This window comes from Trifolium pratense, linkage group LG2 (assembly GCF_020283565.1).
Source record: "Trifolium pratense cultivar HEN17-A07 linkage group LG2, ARS_RC_1.1, whole genome shotgun sequence".
In the NCBI taxonomy this organism is placed as follows: domain Eukaryota; kingdom Viridiplantae; phylum Streptophyta; class Magnoliopsida; order Fabales; family Fabaceae; genus Trifolium; species Trifolium pratense.
The window spans coordinates 40,666,532-40,684,647 of NC_060060.1; the positions used below are offsets into that span (position 1 = coordinate 40,666,532).

Sequence of the window (18,116 nt, forward strand, 5' to 3'; positions counted from 1 at the left end):
TGCAATGTTTATCACTTATTAACTCATTTGAATGTGTCTTTTTTTTTGCATGAAGACTATTAAATGCATAAATTTTGAGAGCACGTGTTGACATGATCCAATAATATATTACCAATAAAAGATAATTTGGTTCGTTGTGAAATGATACATTTGAATTTTTTACTATGTGCTGATGGTTGTGAAGTCGAGGAAACCCCTAATCATTTAGTTTTTGGAGTAAAGTGTTTAGTTGGATAGGTGTTAATGGTCCTTTGTTCAACGTGGTTGATGAGCATGTGATGCAACTTTGTAATGTTTATGCTTTTTATAAAGATGTTAGATCAGACTTACAAATGATTTAAATTGACTTGTTGTTGATAACTTTGGAAGTATTGTTTACCCATAAAACTTCGTCCGTAAAAACTTTGTTCAATAAGGTGAAATGTGTATCATGGATGAAAAAATAAAATTTAAATTTGGAATATCAGATAACTTTCAATGTATTTGTCATCTCATTTATACAAAAATAAAATAAATTTCTTGATAATATAATTTTTAGATTTAATTCATGTATATTTTTTTTTTCAATTAAATCTAAAAATTATATTATCAAAAAGAAAACTCTACCTAAAAAAGTAACTAGAATTCTATAAAAAAAAAATAAATATATATATATATATATATATTGACCAAAAAATGTATAAAAAACGCACCAAGGAAAATACACAAAGGTAAATAAAATAATGCAATCATGAATAAAAAAAAAACAAATTATTTTTTAATAAAAAAAACGCCGTTGTATTTTTTGTTCTTGATGGGTAGGGGTGGTGCAAATCCAAATATTCATTCTTCTCTACGGTTTCCTGCAAAAATTGCGTGGATCTCTAACCCCTTTCTACGTTGAATCGAAACCCTAATAATTATTGCGATTTCACTTTCCTGGTATGTTTTCATTCAATCCTTAATTTATTCCGTGAATTTCAGAATTCCCAGATCTCACTTTCTGTTTCAGTTATTCAACCTTTTACTTGGGGTTTAGCTTTAACGGAGCATAGATTTTGAGGTTTTTCGATTTGGATCTCGAGGTTTTAGCTCTAAAATCGAGGTTTTGCTTTTTTAGAGGTGAAATTTGGGATTATCGAAGCGTGATTTTTGGCGAATTTTTTGTCGGTGTTTTGTGATATTAAGAGTTAGGGTTTTAGTCGATGGCTTCAAATCCTCCATTCAATATGGAGGATCAGACGGATGAGGATTTTTTTGATAAACTTGTTGAGGATGATGATGATATGGGGCCTGTTAAATCTAGTCATCATGATGAAGGGAATGATTCCGATGATGCAAAAGCGTTTGCGAATCTGAGTATAAATGATGTTGATGCTGCTGCTGCTACATTTGAGAATTCTGATGCTGGTGAAAGTGGGGATGAAGTCAAAGAGGAATTGGGTATTGTGAAATCTGATGTGAGTTTGGTTGGTGGACATGATGAGCAAGATGGAAATTCGGTGATGTTATCTAGTTCCGTTGAGTTTGATAGTAAGCCGGATCTCAGTAAGGAAGAAATTGGGACGGGATCCGAGCTCACGGCAGTGCCGGCTGTTGGCGAGAACAATGATGTAAACAATGATGTCGCTAGTTCAGGGATTAAGGAGAAGGGTTGGAATGCTTTTCATGCTGATGCAAATGATGCCACTGGGTTTGGATCATATTCTGACTTTTTCAGTGAGTTAGGAGATCAATCCGGGGATTTCCCGGCAATTTCACACGATAATTTAAATAGTCAGGCGAGTCCTGTTAATGAAGGTCAAATTAATGGCTTAAATACTTCGGTGGATTACCTGCAATATCAGCAATATCAAGGTGTTCAAGGTTATGATACGTCTTTTGTAAATCACACGGACAAGCAAGGTGACAGCTTAAATACTTCAGTCAATTATGTGCAACATCAAGAGGGTGTAGCTTATGATGCATCTGCAAACCAACACAGTAATGGACAAGATCTGAGTAGTAGTCAGAATTGGGAGGATCTTTATCCTGGCTGGAAGTATGACCATACCACTGGGCAATGGTATCAAATAGATGGCTACAATGCAACAGCAACTAGTCAGCAAACCTCTGAAGCTAATGCAGCTGTAGATTGGGCTGCTGCTTCTGATGGAAAAACGGAGATCTCTTATTTGCAACAAACTGCCCAGTCTGCTGCTGGAACTTTGGCAGAAACAGGCACAATTGAAAGTGTATCTAGCTGGAATCAAGTTTCACAAGCAAATAATGGGTACCCGGAACATATGGTTTTTGATCCTCAATATCCTGGTTGGTACTATGACACCATTGCCCAAGAATGGCGCTCATTGGAAACATACAATTCATCTGTCCAGTCTTCTGTTCATGGACTTGAAAATGGGCATACTTCTACCAGTACTTCCTTCCCCCTTAATGATAATAACAGTTTGTATAGTGAGTATAGCCAAACTGGTAATTATGGATCACAGGGTGTTGGCAGTCAGGCTGTAAATGGTACCTGGAGTGGTTCGTATGGTGTTAACCAGCAGCAGGGTTTTGACATGTACACGACTGATGCTACCACTAAAATAGGGAATAATAGAGCTTCTGGTGGTAACCAGCAAGTTAACCATTCGTATGGTTCAAATGTGTCTGGGAGCACTGATCAAGTAAATACTTCTAGTTCCTTTGGATCAGTTCCATTATACAATAAAGCTCATGGTTTGGCTAATGGCACTTTTGAGCCAAAAACATTTATCCCTCGTGAGGACATTAGTCAACAGTTTAATTATTCAAACACAAAGTTTGACGAACAAAAACAATTCTCAAATGTTTTTGCTGAAAATCAGAACTCCCATAGTTATTCTCAGCAATCAATCCAGGGTGGACATCAATATCCTTATGCCCCTCATGCTGGAAGATCATCCGCTGGACGTCCTTCTCATGCCCTTGTAACATTTGGATTTGGTGGAAAACTCATCATAATGAAAGATCCAAGTGCTTTGAGTGCATCATTTGGAAGCCAGGTTAATTCTTGATTCCTCTTTTCAGTTTTGATCTAAACTTGATCTGGTTTCCGAAAGACTTGGAGGCTGCTTTTGTTTTACTTGTGTTTGAAAATATTTTTTCTCATCTCTCTTCCAATTTCCACAATGTATTAACAATATATATTTTATTTTATATGAAGGATTCTGTACAAGGTTCTATTTCTGTGTTGAACTTGATGGAAGCTGTCACCGGAAGCCAAAATTCTTCGACTGTTGGAAATGCTAGTGGTGATTATTTTCGCGCTCTAGGCCAGCAATCTTTCCCAGGTCCATTGGTTGGCGGTAGTTTTGGAAATAAGGAACTCTACAAATGGTTAGATGAGAGGATTGCACGCTGTGAGTCACCTGATATGGATTATAAGAAAGGTGAAAGGTTGAGACTCCTCCTCTCCTTGCTTAAAATAGCTTGTCAGCATTATGGAAAACTGCGTTCTCCTTTTGGTACAGACACCATACTAAAAGTAAGTTACATCTACATCTTTTAGTCATTCATTTCTTTTGTTTACTTTATATACCATTTTTAATTGAATTGCGGTGTCAAAATTTTCAATGCTAATGTACATTCTATTAAGAGCTGTATTATTCACAAGATGATGCCACATTATTAAGCGTTAAATTTTAGGTAAACTTTCATAAATGCAAATTCTGGAGACCTATGTTTCAATCATGTTGGAGTATTTCTTTATTTCTGTCTTTTAATCACTTCCTTTTGGAGTGGTTTTTAACATCATAATTACAACTGCTTTGCAAATCGTATGTCCTATTGTTTCTATTTGGCTAAAATATTATGATTGACTTCACTAATCAAGTAATCATGCCTCTAGGTAGCCGGCAGTTGAGTCATATTACTCTCTGAACACTATTTCTCATGGGAACACTTTCAAATCTGGTAACATTATATGACTTGTATTTTGAATCAGGAAAATGATGCTCCTGAGTCAGCAGTTGCAAAACTTTTTGCATCTGCCAAAGTGAGTGGCACAGAGTTCACTCAGTATGGGATGCCAAGTCATTGCTTGCAAAGTTTTCCTTCTGAAGAACAAATGAGGGTGTGTATTAAGTTAACTCCTGTCGCAATCCCCCCTTCATATTGTTTTGTTTCATGAACTGATTTTGATTTGATTTAGGCAATGGCTTCTGAGGTACAACATCTTCTTGTCTCTGGCAAAAAGATGGAGGCTTTACAGTGTGCACAAGAAGGACAATTGTGGGGACCTGCACTTGTTCTTGCTTCACAACTTGGTGAGCAGGTCAGATGCCAAAATTGCAGAATGTTTAATACTGCTAATGCTTACATCTCATATCTGATCTAGACAGTCCCTTTTGGGTCTTACATATTTTTCTCATACCTTTGTTGGGGAAATAAATTTGGTCCATATTTGCGATGCAGTTCTATGTTGATACAGTAAAACAAATGGCACTTCGCCAGTTGGTTGCGGGGTCACCTCTGCGCACATTATGCCTTTTAATCGCTGGGCAACCAGCAGAAGTATTCTCTACTGAAACCTCAATTAGTGGGCATCCTCCTAGTGCTTTCAATATGCCTCAGCAGTCTGAACAGGTAATCCCGATAGGATAAAGGAAGAAGCCTAGCAATTTTGATCTTCCATTACGTACATTTGTTCAATATTGCAAAGGTTAGTGCTTTTTGTTTGACCTGGAAGTTAAAACTTAAGTTTTTACTTGCAATTTCAGGTTGGATCTAATGGTATGCTTGATGATTGGGAAGAAAATTTGGCTGTAATAACTGCAAACAGAACCAAAGGTGACGAACTTGTAATTACTCACCTTGGTGATTGCTTGTGGAAGGAAAAAAAGGAGGTATAGTTTTCGTTCTTTTATTTATTCCGTTTAATGATTTCTGTTGCTCTCCATTCTGCTGATTTGGGACTCATGTGATAGATTACTGCTGCACACATCTGCTATTTAGTTGCTGAAGCAAACTTTGAGTCATACTCGGACAGTGCAAGACTTTGCTTAATAGGAGCAGATCACTGGAAATGTCCTCGAACTTACGCTAGTCCAGAAGCTATTCAGGTAATTTGAAATCTCCTTAGTTCTTAAGTTACTTCTTCCACAGTATTTGGCTGTTCTGGTGCATGAGCATGTTTTGTGTCCTTTTACCAAAAAATATCATGTATGCCATGTCGTTTTGCCAATAGCTCTCTTGCTTTATCAGGTAGTTTCTCTGGTTTTGGTTGCCATTCTCTCAAGTTTTAGGGATTTTTAAGGTTCAAACAAGGTTGCTAAGATGTCTGCTATCGTGGATTAGTGGTTGCACAAGAGAAGATACGATTAATAATGAGATTATTATGAAAAAAATAAGGATATAGATCCTTTTGTAGTAAATATGTAAAATCCCAACTTAGGTGGTTTAGGCATGATTGGGAAGATGCATGTAAGAGGGGTAGATAAAGGAGAGGATAGTCCACAAGTTAGAGGTAGAGGATTGCCGAGGAAAACTGTTAGTCAGTCCAATAAGAAAGATTTAGAGTTCAATGGTCTGTCTTTATATATGATTTTGACAGGGCATTGTGGCATCGTTTGATTCATATCCCTACTCCTAGTGAGAAAAGGCTTTGGTGGTTGTAACTTGTTACATGTGTCTACATTGTTAAAACATGACATTTTATTTCTTAATTATCTCTCCACTCCTAGTTTAATCATTAAATAATAATTATTTTTATTTTTTAATAAATCAACATAGTGTTTTGTAAACTTTATAAATGATCTATCTGCTTTGTGCCACCTCAGCAACAATTGCTTTCTAAAAGTACATGTTCAGTACAATTTGATATATGCTTTTTGTATGACGTGTCTCCGAAATAACTCAAACTCATCTGATGGCTGCTTGGACAGAGAACCGAGTTATATGAATACTCAAAGCTGCTTGGAAATTCTCAGTTTGTTTTGCATTCGTTTCAACCATATAAGCTTATATATGCATATATGCTAGCTGAAGTGGGAAAGGTTTCAGACTCATTGAAGTAAGTTAATGGAGTATTATCTGCGATATTATTCTCGATTGGATCTATCTCATTGTTGTCATTTGATCTCAGGTACTGCCAAGCAGTACTAAAATCCTTGAAAACTGGCCGTGCTCCGGAAGTAGAAACGTGGAAACAGATGGTATTATCTCTTGAGGAGAGAATTAAGACCCACCAACAGGTACCTCATTGGCTTCGTTTAGTTTTAATTATTTTGATGGTTTTGTTACTCACCCTCTTGTATATTCGTTCAGGGTGGATATGCTGCAAATTTAGCTCCTGCAAAATTAGTTGGCAAATTGCTCAATTTTTTTGATAGCACTGCATATCGAGTTGTTGGTGGTTTACCACCACCGGCTCCATCATCTTCACAAGGAACCGTTCCTGGAAGTGAACAACATTACCAACATATGGCACCAAGAGTATCCACTAGCCAGTCAACAATGACCATGTCATCTTTAGTTCCATCTGCTTCGATGGAACCCATAAGTGAGTGGACAGCTGATAACAATAGAATGGCAAAGCCTAACAGAAGTGTTTCAGAGCCAGATATTGGTAGAACCCCAAGACAGGTTTGTGTGTACTGTGAAAGCTGTGCTGTGAAGATTTTCCCCTTCTTCTGTGTTTTGATTGACTAGCATATTTTATTTAAACTTGAAAAAATCTGGTTGATTTACCCCAGGAAACGACATCGCCTGATGCACAAGGAAAAGCTCAGGTATCAGGGGGTGCATCACGCATTTCTCGTTTTGGTTTTGGCTCACAACTTCTGCAAAAAACAATGGGGCTAGTCATGAGACCTCGCTCTGGAAAACAGGTATCATTAATTGTTGTATACAGTTCTGTTTTATTTTCTCTTTTATCTCAATTGTACTACCGAGTTCTGATTGTGCCCATTCATTTGGTTCATATTCTGCTCTATCGCAAGGCTAAATTGGGTGAGAAAAACAAGTTCTATTATGATGAAAAGCTGAAGAGATGGGTGGAAGAAGGTGCTGAAATTCCAGCCGAAGAAGCTGCTCTGCCACCACCACCTCCGACAACTGCTGCTTTCCAGAATGGGTCAGCTGAGTACAACTTGAAATCTGCATTGAAGACAGAAGGATTGACTCCGAATGAGTTCTCAACCACAAGAACTTCAAGTCCTGAACTTAGTCCAGGGATGCCACCAATACCACCTAGCTCAAATCAATTCTCTGCTCGCAGTCGCATGGGTGTTCGATCAAGGTAATAGCTTGTTTTCCAGATTTTGTTAAATCAAGTAACAATTTCAAGTAGATGACATTTTTGTTTTAGTTATACTGTGTGCTGCGAATCATTATAAATGGGCCTCTTGTTAGCTCCTCTATGAGATTATAAAATTTGAATTGGCAAACCTTTCAAGTATAGGAGATGCACTCTACTTCCCCTGATTATAACTAATACTGACACCTCTTCTATATTTTTTATATCAACACTCACCGCCCTTATTGGTTAGAGCACCCGCCTCCCCTCAGTTCTGTTTAAATGACAAACAACTCCCTTGAGATATGTCTAAATGAGACATACACCCGTCTGTTTTGTTAAGGTGAATATAATTGAGGGGAGATGAGTGTCTTCTACAAAGTAAAGGGGATGCATGTGTTATTTAGACATATCTCAGGGGAGGTGAGTGCAATTTTTCCCTATTTTTAACATTTTATTAGGACCTAAGTGTTATAATCTAGAGGTTTGTCCTTTTTGGAGTCCTAACTTAAATGACTGTAGAAATACCAATGATTGAAAAAGGGGGGAGATTGTCTAAATGAGACATGCACTCTATTTTGTAAAGGTGGATGTAATTGAGGGGAAGTCAGTGTCTTTTACAGAATGAAGGGGATGGATGTGTTATTTAGACATATCACAGGAGAGGGGAGTGCAAATTTTACCTATCTTTAATATTTTATTAGGATTGAAGTGTTTATAATATAGAGGTTTGTCATGTTTGTAGTCATAACTTAAATGCCAAATATTTAAAAAGTGGAGATAATGAAGAACCTGTCGGTTCTGGCTATTCTGCGCAGCCACTCCGTTTCCAGAAACAAGAGGAAAAATGTTTTATCTGTCTGTCAATCATCAACAGAATTTGTAAGGTAGAAAATATTGATGAAATTGTTTATTGATTATTCAGATATGTTGACACTTTCAACAAAAATAGTGGAAGCTCTCCAAACTTGTTTCACTCCCCCTCTGTTCCATCTGTGAAACCCGCCCTTCCTGCCAATGCAAAGTTTTTTGTTCCAGCTCCTGTACCATCATCGAATGAGCAGAACATGGAGGCTATTGCCGAAAGCAACCTAGAAAATAGTGCAGCTAATGAAGATCCTTCTACATCTTCCACAAATGATTGGTCATACCAATCTCCGAAACCTGCACAAACAATGCCCATGCAAAGGTTTCCAAGTGCCGGTAACATCTCAAAACAGGGGCAGCCAGATGGCAATAACTCTCATTTTGCCAATTCTCGTCGAACAGCTTCTTGGAGCGGAAGTTTTAATGATTCATTTAGCCCTCCAAAAATGGGTGAAAATAAGCCTCCAGGGGAAGCTTTGGGCATGCCGCCATCAACATTTATGCCTAATCCATCATTAATGCGACCGCCTATGAGAAGTGGCAGTTTTGGTGAAGATCTTCAAGAGGTTGAACTATGAGCATACACTCAAGCTTGTAAATATCAAATTTTGTTTTTGATCATAAGAATAATTGGGACTTCCCTGCTTCTGCATTTCTCTAGAAGTACGGAAACACATCAGATGGAGTTCATACAGAAACAAAAATATATCCATCTCCCTGCCCACAGTTCCAATTCTCTTCTCAGTATTTTTTAAGTTCCCAACTCCCGACCTGGTGATGTATGATTGAATGTGGTCTGCTTACTTGATCGTAGGTGTTGTTTTGTTTAAAATACCAAGGAGTTCCCCAGCTACCATACCAGTATTATGGAACTGGTGTATTATTATAGCAAAAAATATGGCCTCCTATTTAAGACCCATTTGTTCATTTTATTAAACAAGAAAACACAAATACAATGCCCTGTCAGGGAGAAAGATGCCCTCAAAAAGATCAAGGACAAAGTACAGTGTATGGAATTGTAACATATAGTTTTACCCTTTGTATTTTATTTCAGTTATTAAACGATATTAAATTTCCAGATCAGCCTTCGGTTTTTATTTATGTATGATTGATTTAGAATTTTGTTTGTGCTTCAAATAATGTGCAAGACGAGGGGATCAAACTTTTTTTCTTTTTTTGAAACTCTGTATCCGGTTCTAGTAGAAAAAACTTTAGGATTTAGAGCACTAACAAATTTTTTTACCTCCTTTTACTAAAATAAATAGATAAAAATGTTTTACCTCCCTCTAAGGCATTGTTTGGTAAGTCCAATAAGCTAGCTTATAGCTTGTTGAACTAGCTTATAAGCTTGTTTGAAAAAAATGTGAAGTGTTTGGTAACGAGCTTCTCTAACTAGCTTATAGCGTTTTTTGAGATGTTATTTCAAGTAGCGTATGAGCTTATAGTTTTTTCATTTTATTCCATATTTATCCTCATTAATTTTTTTTGTTTATTTTTTAAAAATTATAATAATTACTCATTAACACATACAAAAAAAAAACTACCCACTAACCAATAACCATGTATTTTTATGTCATTTTGTACTTATAACAGCTAAATTTGCTAAACACTTTAATTTTATTCTACTAGTTTTTCGGCTATAAGCTATCAGCTATAAGCTAACTTTTCAATTATCAACTAGCTTATAGCTTATTTTTATCAAACATAGCCTAAATGAATTAGGGTGGCTAGAACCTGTAACATGTTGATTGAAGACCTGTATTTTTTAGAATGGTGTGGAAGAGGTTTCAAGGTATTGATAGTTGATAGGCAAAGTCCTTACAAAGTTATAGATACATCATACATAACATAAGTACTCCAAAATCGATTATTCACTCACAATTTTAATATTTTAGGGAGTATATGTAAATAAAATATTTAATTAAACAAGATGATCTATTTGCCTTGAATATTTAAAATTATTTGTATGAACATATTAGATAGAGTATATGTACCATATCAGGTTATGAATACAAGAAAAGCTAAATATATTTGATCCAATTTGAACCAAAATACATGTATATTTTACTAATAGGTAATATATTTGAACCAAAATAAATGTATATTTTACTAATACGTAAAATTGGAGGGATATATTTGAGGCACTATACTCAAAATTCTTTTTTTTTTTACTCTAATAATACTCAAAATACATGTTTTTTTTAATTTTTTTTTAAAATTTTTTAATTTTTGGTCAAATAGCTCAGTGGCTAGAAAATTCACCTTAAAGGTGGACATATAAATCAACTGAGATAAGTTCACGAGACAAAATACATTTTATATCTCAATGGTCTATATCGTTAACATTATATTATATGCATAATCTGAATTTTGAGCCTAAAATAACCTACCGTGAAAGTTTACCCTTATACTACTATTTATAAGACATAAGACAAATGAATTTTGATTATTAATAGCACCTAAATATATGCTGCTCCCTCCGTCGCAAATTGAGTCAGTTGACTATACTGCATTATTCACACATATTGTTTTGACCATATTTTTCTTTTAATAAATAAAAATAAATATTAACATATAAGATTTTGTTGGATTCATCTCGATGAGTATTTTTAAAATATCAAATTTTTTATAATTTTTACTATAATATAAATAAAAATATTAATCGTCAAAGTTATGCATCAGCGTGTGTGAAACAGTCAACCATGTCATTCAATTTGGGACGGAGGGAGTATCAATTAACCAATTGTTCTTATAAAAATAAAATAAAAAATTAACACAACGTTGTAGTAACTTATTTTGTTAATCATACGATAAAAAATATTGTTGTTATTATATTTTGGTATTTAATCTTATGGTTCTTGGGGGAATAAGTTTCGATAATTTATAGTTCAACCGGTAAAGTAAGTGAAAATTATATTATTCCCGTTAAATTTATATTTTATAGTAGTAATAGACAAACACAAATATATTCTCTCTCTTGTTATATCATTAGTTGTAAAAAAATTGTATATTTATAAAAAAAATAAAATAAATACCCTTCACACATGGGCCTCGACCCGGATCCTGAAGGCCCAAATATTCTTTAAAACCCTAACCCTAATAAACCCAGTAGCTCAGCATTGCACAAGTCTCATTCGTTCCCGCTGCAGGCCGCATCAAAACGAAAAACGAAGGAGGGAGAAATTTCTGCAGAGAAATTCAATCATGGGTAATTTCTTTCAATTCCATTGAAATGCATCGATGAATAAATCTATTTCCCTTTTGTTCATAATCAATGAATCAATTTTGCAGGTAAGGTTCACGGTTCACTTGCTCGTGCCGGAAAAGTGAGAGGCCAAACACCAAAGGTGGCCAAGCAGGACAAGAAGAAGAAGCCCCGTGGTCGCGCTCACAAGCGTATGCAGTACAATCGCCGATTCGTCACTGCCGGTATACCTCAAAACCCTAATTTTTTTAATTTTAATTTTGTTAAATTTGGATATTAGCAAACCCTAGTAAATTATTCTTGAGTTATTAGATTAATAGAATTTGTGAAAGTGTATGGTTTTTTGATGTGTGATTTTTGCTTTGTGATGTTGTAGTTGTGGGATTCGGCAAGAAGAGAGGACCAAACTCATCTGAGAAGTAAGATCGAGGCTTGAAGAATTATGTTCATTAGCTTCGAAAATATGTTATGAATCTTAATTTTGTTTTCATCTTTTTTTTCGGAGTTAGTTTTTTTTAATATTGTGATCTGTGAACGGTTTTTGTGTTAGTTAAATATGTAACTGGATTATTTTGCATACTTTTTTGATTCATTTTCTGGTTTCTACGTTGCTGCTACTTTGTTATTGGCTTTAAGGATTTAGTCATTTTGTTTAGTGAGCTGGTTATATCAGTTAACTCTTTGCCATCCAAACGAAAGTTTCAATAGTGATGAATATAATACCTTATTATGATCGTTTTATCTACAACGGTGTTCATTCACCCTAAGTATGTTTCTAGCTAGTAGTAATGGTTTACCACCACCTTTGTCTATGGCAAATGTCTTGTATTGAAACTTGTAACCCGATAAATTGCTAAATCTTTGGAGAGTCCAGTTTGGCTTCTTGCAGGCTCACAACTTCAAATGTGTCTTCTCAATGAGGGTTCTATGTTTACTAAATCCAAGTCTAGAAACCGAACTTATCTGTTTATTATTAGTCTTGGATTATTTGTGGATAGGTAGAATGTCATGGAATGGGTGAATTTAGTGGATTTATGCTTGGGTCATTTAAAATAGAATGGAGTGTTAAACGGCCGAAATTTTTTCCACTGGTTTGGGAGGAATGAAACACTACCTGTTAATTTTTCATCTCTGTTATGTAACTATATCATCCTTGTGTTCATGTGTTCTGCTCCCTCTTTGTTTCTTTCCTCCCATATGCTCTCTACTTGTTGAGTGTTTTTGGTTTTACAATACACCATGGAATGCAGTTTGTCTCTGCACTTGCAGTGATTGGTGTCTTACCAAATTCTCCTGCATGTGTCCTCTTCTCATGTCACAAGTAGTGTCTTATTAACCTGTTTGTGTTTTAGGAAGGGAAGTTTATTTAGGGTAGTTAGGCAAGTGGTTCAACCTGAATACCTTCTCCCATTCTCCTATGGCTTTGTGGTCTCAACCATGAGATTCATGTGTTATTGTGAGTCAGAAAACAGTATTTGCTTCTGCTTTAGTTCATTGTTGTATTCTGAATCTATTGTTTCACATATTTTCTCGGTCTTGGCTCCCAATTCAGCAATGCTTAATCGTCTACACAATTCTTCAGGATAAATTGTAAAAATGATAGATATGGCTTTCTTTTGGCACAATGAATATTAAAATGAAGGTTGATTCCACTATGTTCTAACAAGAGAACAATTGTGCCTACACTATGTTCTAACTAGTTTTTTTTTTTACTTAACCCACATACTAATTTTATTTTATTTTTACTAATCTTTTGTATGTTTATATTATATTATTATTATGTTCAATATATATATATATATATATATGTTATGTTCAAAATATATCAAGGACATGTTAAAACTATGTCCATTAGAGACAAAAAGGTGAAACATAACTTTTTTTCTTTTTTTACAAAATGAAATAGAAAATTTTGGACGACAAAACAAATCCCATTTTTATTTTTAGGAACTAAAAATCAAATTTCACTATTTTTTTTAAGTACAAAAAACTTATCAACCCATTTTTTAATACCAATTAAAATATTAAATTATTTTATTTTATAAAAAATGTATATACAATAATTTTGTCATTACGTATTTTATTTTTCTAAATGTTTATAAAATATAAAATTATTTGTTTTTATAAAAATGTATTTTTTTCACAAAGAATAATTTTCTCATTTAAATATAACATGTATTTTATCATGTCAATATCAAGTATGTTCTTATCCTGTCATCCTGTCACTATCATATCTTATCCTCGTCCAACTTCTTATCATATCCTATCTCTATCTTATTCAGCGCACCAAACGAAAAAAATAATACATAGAAGAAAATTCTGATCATACTATAGATAGATCATCTGGAGAATAAATAAATCTTATAATAAAAGAAACACTTTGGCAAAATATACTTTCTCATCTTTCAATTAATTTGACATACGGAATTCAATATTCAGCTCCAAAACAAACCTATAAAATTTCATTAGAAATTCATATTCATACCTAATACATATAATATCACTTACATATCTTGATTACAATTGCTCAAAGAATAATCAATAACATAATCATGGTACACAACGACCACCCCCTCTATAAAGAAAGGGTATAAACAAATGAATTCCTATATTAAAAAGATTTAAAATGACAAACGTGTTTAGATAAATTTTGCATGTGCCAATTATTTTTTTCTTTTTTACAATTTTAAATGGTTAGTTAGAATAATATTATACTATATGGCTAAGCATCATTTGGTGCAATCCAATGTCTCCCATTGACAAAGCTCTTCCTAATAAATGGATGTGCAGATTTAAAATCCAACTCTTGGGCCCATGACACCCCACGTACTGCCACTGCTCCTGGTCCCCAACACTTGTACACTCCAAAGAACACAGTCCTAATCAAGTTTTACCCCAAATCCAACAAGACATGAACATGAGATTACACACAAATTAGTATGATAATAATGTCAACACCAAAGAAGGATATAAGGAGGTTTACTTGTTTTTGTTGTTGGCATGGTCCCAATCGTCCCAACCGCCGGGTGCAACTATATTATCGAAGTATGTGTATGCATAGACTATTCTCGAGTATTGGCCCATTGCACGACCCACATATAGTTGGCCTGTACCTGTCACTTTGCATCGTACGAATGCAAATCCTGTCTTTTCATATGGGTAATTCCTATCGTGGGCTGCTATCGATCCGAACCTTGTTGCTATTGAATGTAGCTCGCAATCCTGAAACAATCAATCAATATTATCATCTGTACTCAATCGATGTTGAAATTTTGATCGATTTTCAATAGATATAACGTTTATGTCTCAGTGGTAAAAATGAGTCTTCTATTAAAAGGGGCAACTCGATCGATGTTGAAATTTTGATCGATTTTCAATAGATATAACGTTCATGTCTCGGTGGTAAAAATATGAGTCTTCTATTAAAAGGGGCAACTCGATCGATGTTGAAATTTTGATCGATTTTCAATAGTCAATCTACATACACTTTTACAAGAGAAAGTGTTAAGTGGTCACAACTATTTAAAGACGCATCTATAATCTATTTATCAATTGCCATTACGCATCTCAATGTTTTGGATTCCTCCCATTGAATTTTGAGTGTGCTGACATAAAAGTGCAATGTGACAAAGAAAATAAAAAGGTTCTTTCTTTTCTTAAATTAAGGCATATCTTAACGAACCCATTAGATAATGTTGGCAAAAATAAAGATAAATAAACATCAGTAAGTGCTATGAACACATTAAATGTTACTACCTTGTACATGGATCTGCCATTTCCAAAAATGAAATCAATGGAGCCCTCAATGTAGCATTCCTTGAAATAATGCCTACCAGCATCATCACAAAGTGTGTCTTGTGCGCCGTGGAAGCCACAGCCGGAAAAGTATGCTTTGTCTCCTGATATTCGAAATGCAACCGCTTGCCATCCTTCCATCCCTGGCATTGGTGCCGGAGCTGTATTCTGCATCAGTATTTTTAAAGTCTTCGAGTTTTAACTCTGTTGTATGCTCAAGTTTAAGATTGAATTCATGATATCAGTTAAGCTAATAAAAGATTTATTTCTTTTAATCTAAGCACTCATGTGAAATTAACCCATTCATTCTTGTTTAATTTATTGTCAACAACTTTGCCAAAAGCAAAGCAAACGAGAGTTACTCAATAAAATTAAAACAATTCTGATTTTTTCACAGTACTCTTTTTTTACTTTCTAAATTGGGAAACTGTATTCTTTTAAAAGTAAACCGTACCATACATACTTGTATCAAGTTAAAAAGTAAAAACTTTTTCTCACAAGTCACAAAGCAACGAAAAAACGTACATTGAATCTTTTCTTAAAATTGTTTTAGAGATAAAAACAAGACATAAGATCACGAGAAGGTGATAGCAATATACACATGCAGTAGCCGTATTGACAATTTTGTTAGCTAGCAATAACGAGGGACAACACATGCGGTACGGTACCGTGGTTTCTTCTTCCCTTCGATTCGTTCCCATTAACGATGACATGACGGATAAAATATTTATTGAGTAAAACAATTAATGACAGTAATTAACACATGTATAAGCGGAAAAAATAGTCTCCACACCAACAAATGTAGTGATACATATTCAAATAAGATGTGTACCGAAAAATTTATTTAATTTTTAGTCTAACAATATCGAGTGAAACTAAATATTACTATTTACCTTGAAGGTGATATTCTTAGCAGAGAAATAGTTGGCTAAGACAGTAACAGAAGCAGTTCGATAAGTACGAAGCTGTTGTCCATTGGGACCAGGATCAGAAGCTCTATCATGCCATTCTATTACAGTCACTTCCCTTCCCTCTCCTTGAAATGTTATGTATGGTTTCGTCGCGGGAACCTCCACCTTCTCTCTGCACCATCAATTTCACCATACATACCACCACCAAAAATTAATTAATCAACCAATTACTCATGCTTTTATTCAATTAATGATTCATTACTCGTATTTCATTTCACATATTTTTCTGATCTACAATAGATATCGTAAATGATTCTGAGACAACAATAATTAATACTGCTTTAAAATTTTAAAACGATAAAATAAAATTAAAAATTTATATTAAAACGACACTAGAAAAAGCTTAGAAATAGAGTTGCTATATGCAAACAAATTTGGTTTTATAATGGTGCAAAATAAGAGTTATCTAGATAACTAGCTAGCTTGATCAATAATTCATACTTGTAGCATCCGGCGCTTATTTGAATAAGCACATTCATTATATTGTTGTCCGGGACAGCATTGACGGCATCCTGGACGGACTGGAACTGGCCTCCACCATTAATATCAACCGTTATTACACGGTTACCGATAGGTTCAATCCATTGTTGCTTGGAGGAATTTGAAGAAGATAAATAGTTGAAGGTAGTGCGGTGATGATGGCGTGCACCTAATGTCACAATTCCTGCATTTAACAACATGCAAGTGAAAATCAAAAGCAATTGCAACGAATAGAAAAGAGTAGTCTTAGCCATTATAGAATGTTGCATTGAAATCAAACAAAATAGAATGTTGAACTTTGAAAGAAGAAATTGTTTGTGTATTTATACTATATATAATGGGAGCAAAGAAGATTAAAATATTTGTAGAATATTTATATAATAATAGTACAGTACAGTGTACTGAAAGTAAAAAGGTAAGAGCAAATGAGAGGCACTTTATATTTTATAGTCAAAACTATTTGGCTGCATTATATATTATCGTTATGATTGTATTATAAGAGTTAATATTGGCCAATAGATTAGTGGTGTTTCTAACGGTCATTTTTAGCGGGGAATACCTTCTTTTTGGGGACTAGCTAGATAGCCTTTGGAAAATTGATTGGTTAGCAATTAGCATTGTCTGCGCACAAAATGTTGCAACTTGTGGGTCATCATCCTTTTGGCTTGGTATATACAAGAGCAGACTAGGTACTATTTTGATCCAGTGGCTTGTCTATAAATTAAAGTCCAACTATAACAGCCACATTGATAATTTATCATGTGTCATTCTATTTGGATATAGTTTGATAATTCGGAGTTAGACAGCTAGATAAATAAAATTTGATTAAAGATTGTTTCTTTTAGGAAAGGAAATGAAATCGGGTCCTCCCAATGATTTATTTTTATAGAGAGTTCATGAACTGTTTGAGTTTTTTTTTTTTGCTTACAATGAACTGCTTGAGTTCAATCAAGTTAATATGAATTTTTTTTCTTCATATCATTGAGTTTAGTTTTGATGCAGAAAAAAAAATGACATGCATGTCATTAAATGATTGGATAGTCGATCGATATAGAGTATCATCCTTCTTTTTCTTTTCTTTTTTCTTATTTTCCTTTATTCTTACGGGCACTACACTAAAGTGTTTTAATTTTATCCTTATTTGTATGGTCTAGTAAAGTGTTTTAATTTTATTATCATTAATTAAATTTAAGTTCCAAAGAGTCAAAGGTGAGGTCACATTGCATTATCGATGCACAAAAAAATTTTACTAGACCTAAAATCAAAGAAAACTTTTGACCCAAAAAGAAAACAAAAAAATAAATTGAAACCCTTCAATCTCACTAGTGAAATAGGAAGAATCTTAAGTTAACAAGGTTTTGAATATGAGTCTTGTGGATGAACAAATATGATTGGAAGAAAAGACCTCGTTAAAGACGATCAATGTTATATTCTACAACAGAGATTGGTCATTAACAAAATCGAAAATACTAGGTACCACAACTTAGCTAATTTATACAGTTATGATCACTATATATAAAATGTATATTCTGCTAAGTCCAACACTATATAGTTGTGTTGG

General features: G+C 34.3%; 3 protein-coding genes across 4 annotated transcripts; 2 read left to right on the top strand and 1 right to left on the bottom strand.

Annotated features, from left to right (window-relative positions):
• Positions 1 to 690: 690 nt before the first annotated feature.
• LOC123908250 (protein transport protein SEC16B homolog) lies at positions 691 to 9,187 on the top strand. 2 transcript variants are annotated; one of them, XM_045958827.1, is made up of 13 exons: positions 691 to 3,005; positions 3,167 to 3,487; positions 3,947 to 4,075; positions 4,154 to 4,276; positions 4,417 to 4,587; positions 4,722 to 4,847; positions 4,929 to 5,063; positions 5,886 to 6,013; positions 6,086 to 6,194; positions 6,268 to 6,585; positions 6,696 to 6,830; positions 6,942 to 7,240; positions 8,163 to 9,187. In XM_045958827.1, the coding sequence occupies exons 1-13, from the start codon at positions 1,185 to 1,187 to the stop codon at positions 8,680 to 8,682; spliced, it is 4,335 nt and encodes a 1,444-aa protein (XP_045814783.1). In that variant the 5' UTR covers positions 691 to 1,184; the 3' UTR covers positions 8,683 to 9,187. The 2 variants fall into 2 exon arrangements, with proteins under 2 accessions (XP_045814783.1, XP_045814782.1); XM_045958826.1 differs by having other exon boundaries at positions 709 to 3,005; positions 6,696 to 7,240.
• A 1,968-nt stretch (positions 9,188 to 11,155) lies between these two features.
• LOC123908421 (40S ribosomal protein S30) lies at positions 11,156 to 11,888 on the top strand. Its single transcript, XM_045959042.1, has 3 exons — positions 11,156 to 11,312; positions 11,396 to 11,533; positions 11,686 to 11,888. Exons 1-3 carry the CDS (start codon positions 11,309 to 11,311, stop codon positions 11,730 to 11,732), a joined length of 189 nt encoding a protein of 62 aa, XP_045814998.1. The 5' UTR covers positions 11,156 to 11,308; the 3' UTR covers positions 11,733 to 11,888.
• Positions 11,889 to 13,743: 1,855 nt separating this feature from the next.
• On the bottom strand, positions 13,744 to 16,972 carry LOC123908601 (probable pectinesterase 68). Its single transcript, XM_045959287.1, has 5 exons — positions 16,517 to 16,972; positions 15,998 to 16,187; positions 15,066 to 15,272; positions 14,293 to 14,531; positions 13,744 to 14,188 (listed from the first exon to the last, which is right to left on the bottom strand). The coding sequence occupies exons 1-5, from the start codon at positions 16,822 to 16,824 to the stop codon at positions 14,032 to 14,034; spliced, it is 1,101 nt and encodes a 366-aa protein (XP_045815243.1). The 5' UTR covers positions 16,825 to 16,972; the 3' UTR covers positions 13,744 to 14,031.
• Positions 16,973 to 18,116: the final 1,144 nt, after the last annotated feature.

Bases quoted from the DNA above. Each gene is read 5' to 3' on its own strand.
- LOC123908250 (XM_045958826.1), top strand. From the start codon at position 1,185: ATGGCTTCAAATCCTCCATTCAATATGGAGGATCAGACGGATGAGGAT. The intron at 4,076-4,153 runs GTGTGTATTAAG...GATTTGATTTAG, and splicing joins CTTCTGAAGAACAAATGAGG to GCAATGGCTTCTGAGGTACA. The intron at 6,195-6,267 runs GTACCTCATTGG...ATATTCGTTCAG, and splicing joins GAATTAAGACCCACCAACAG to GGTGGATATGCTGCAAATTT.
- LOC123908421 (XM_045959042.1), top strand. The intron at 11,534-11,685 runs GTATACCTCAAA...GTGATGTTGTAG, and splicing joins TCGCCGATTCGTCACTGCCG to TTGTGGGATTCGGCAAGAAG.
- LOC123908601 (XM_045959287.1), bottom strand. From the start codon at position 16,824: ATGCAACATTCTATAATGGCTAAGACTACTCTTTTCTATTCGTTGCAA. The intron at 16,188-16,516 runs GTATGAATTATT...TTGATGGTGCAG, and splicing joins ATAAGCGCCGGATGCTACAA to AGAGAAGGTGGAGGTTCCCG. The intron at 15,273-15,997 runs GTAAATAGTAAT...ATACTGATGCAG, and splicing joins CTAAGAATATCACCTTCAAG to AATACAGCTCCGGCACCAAT.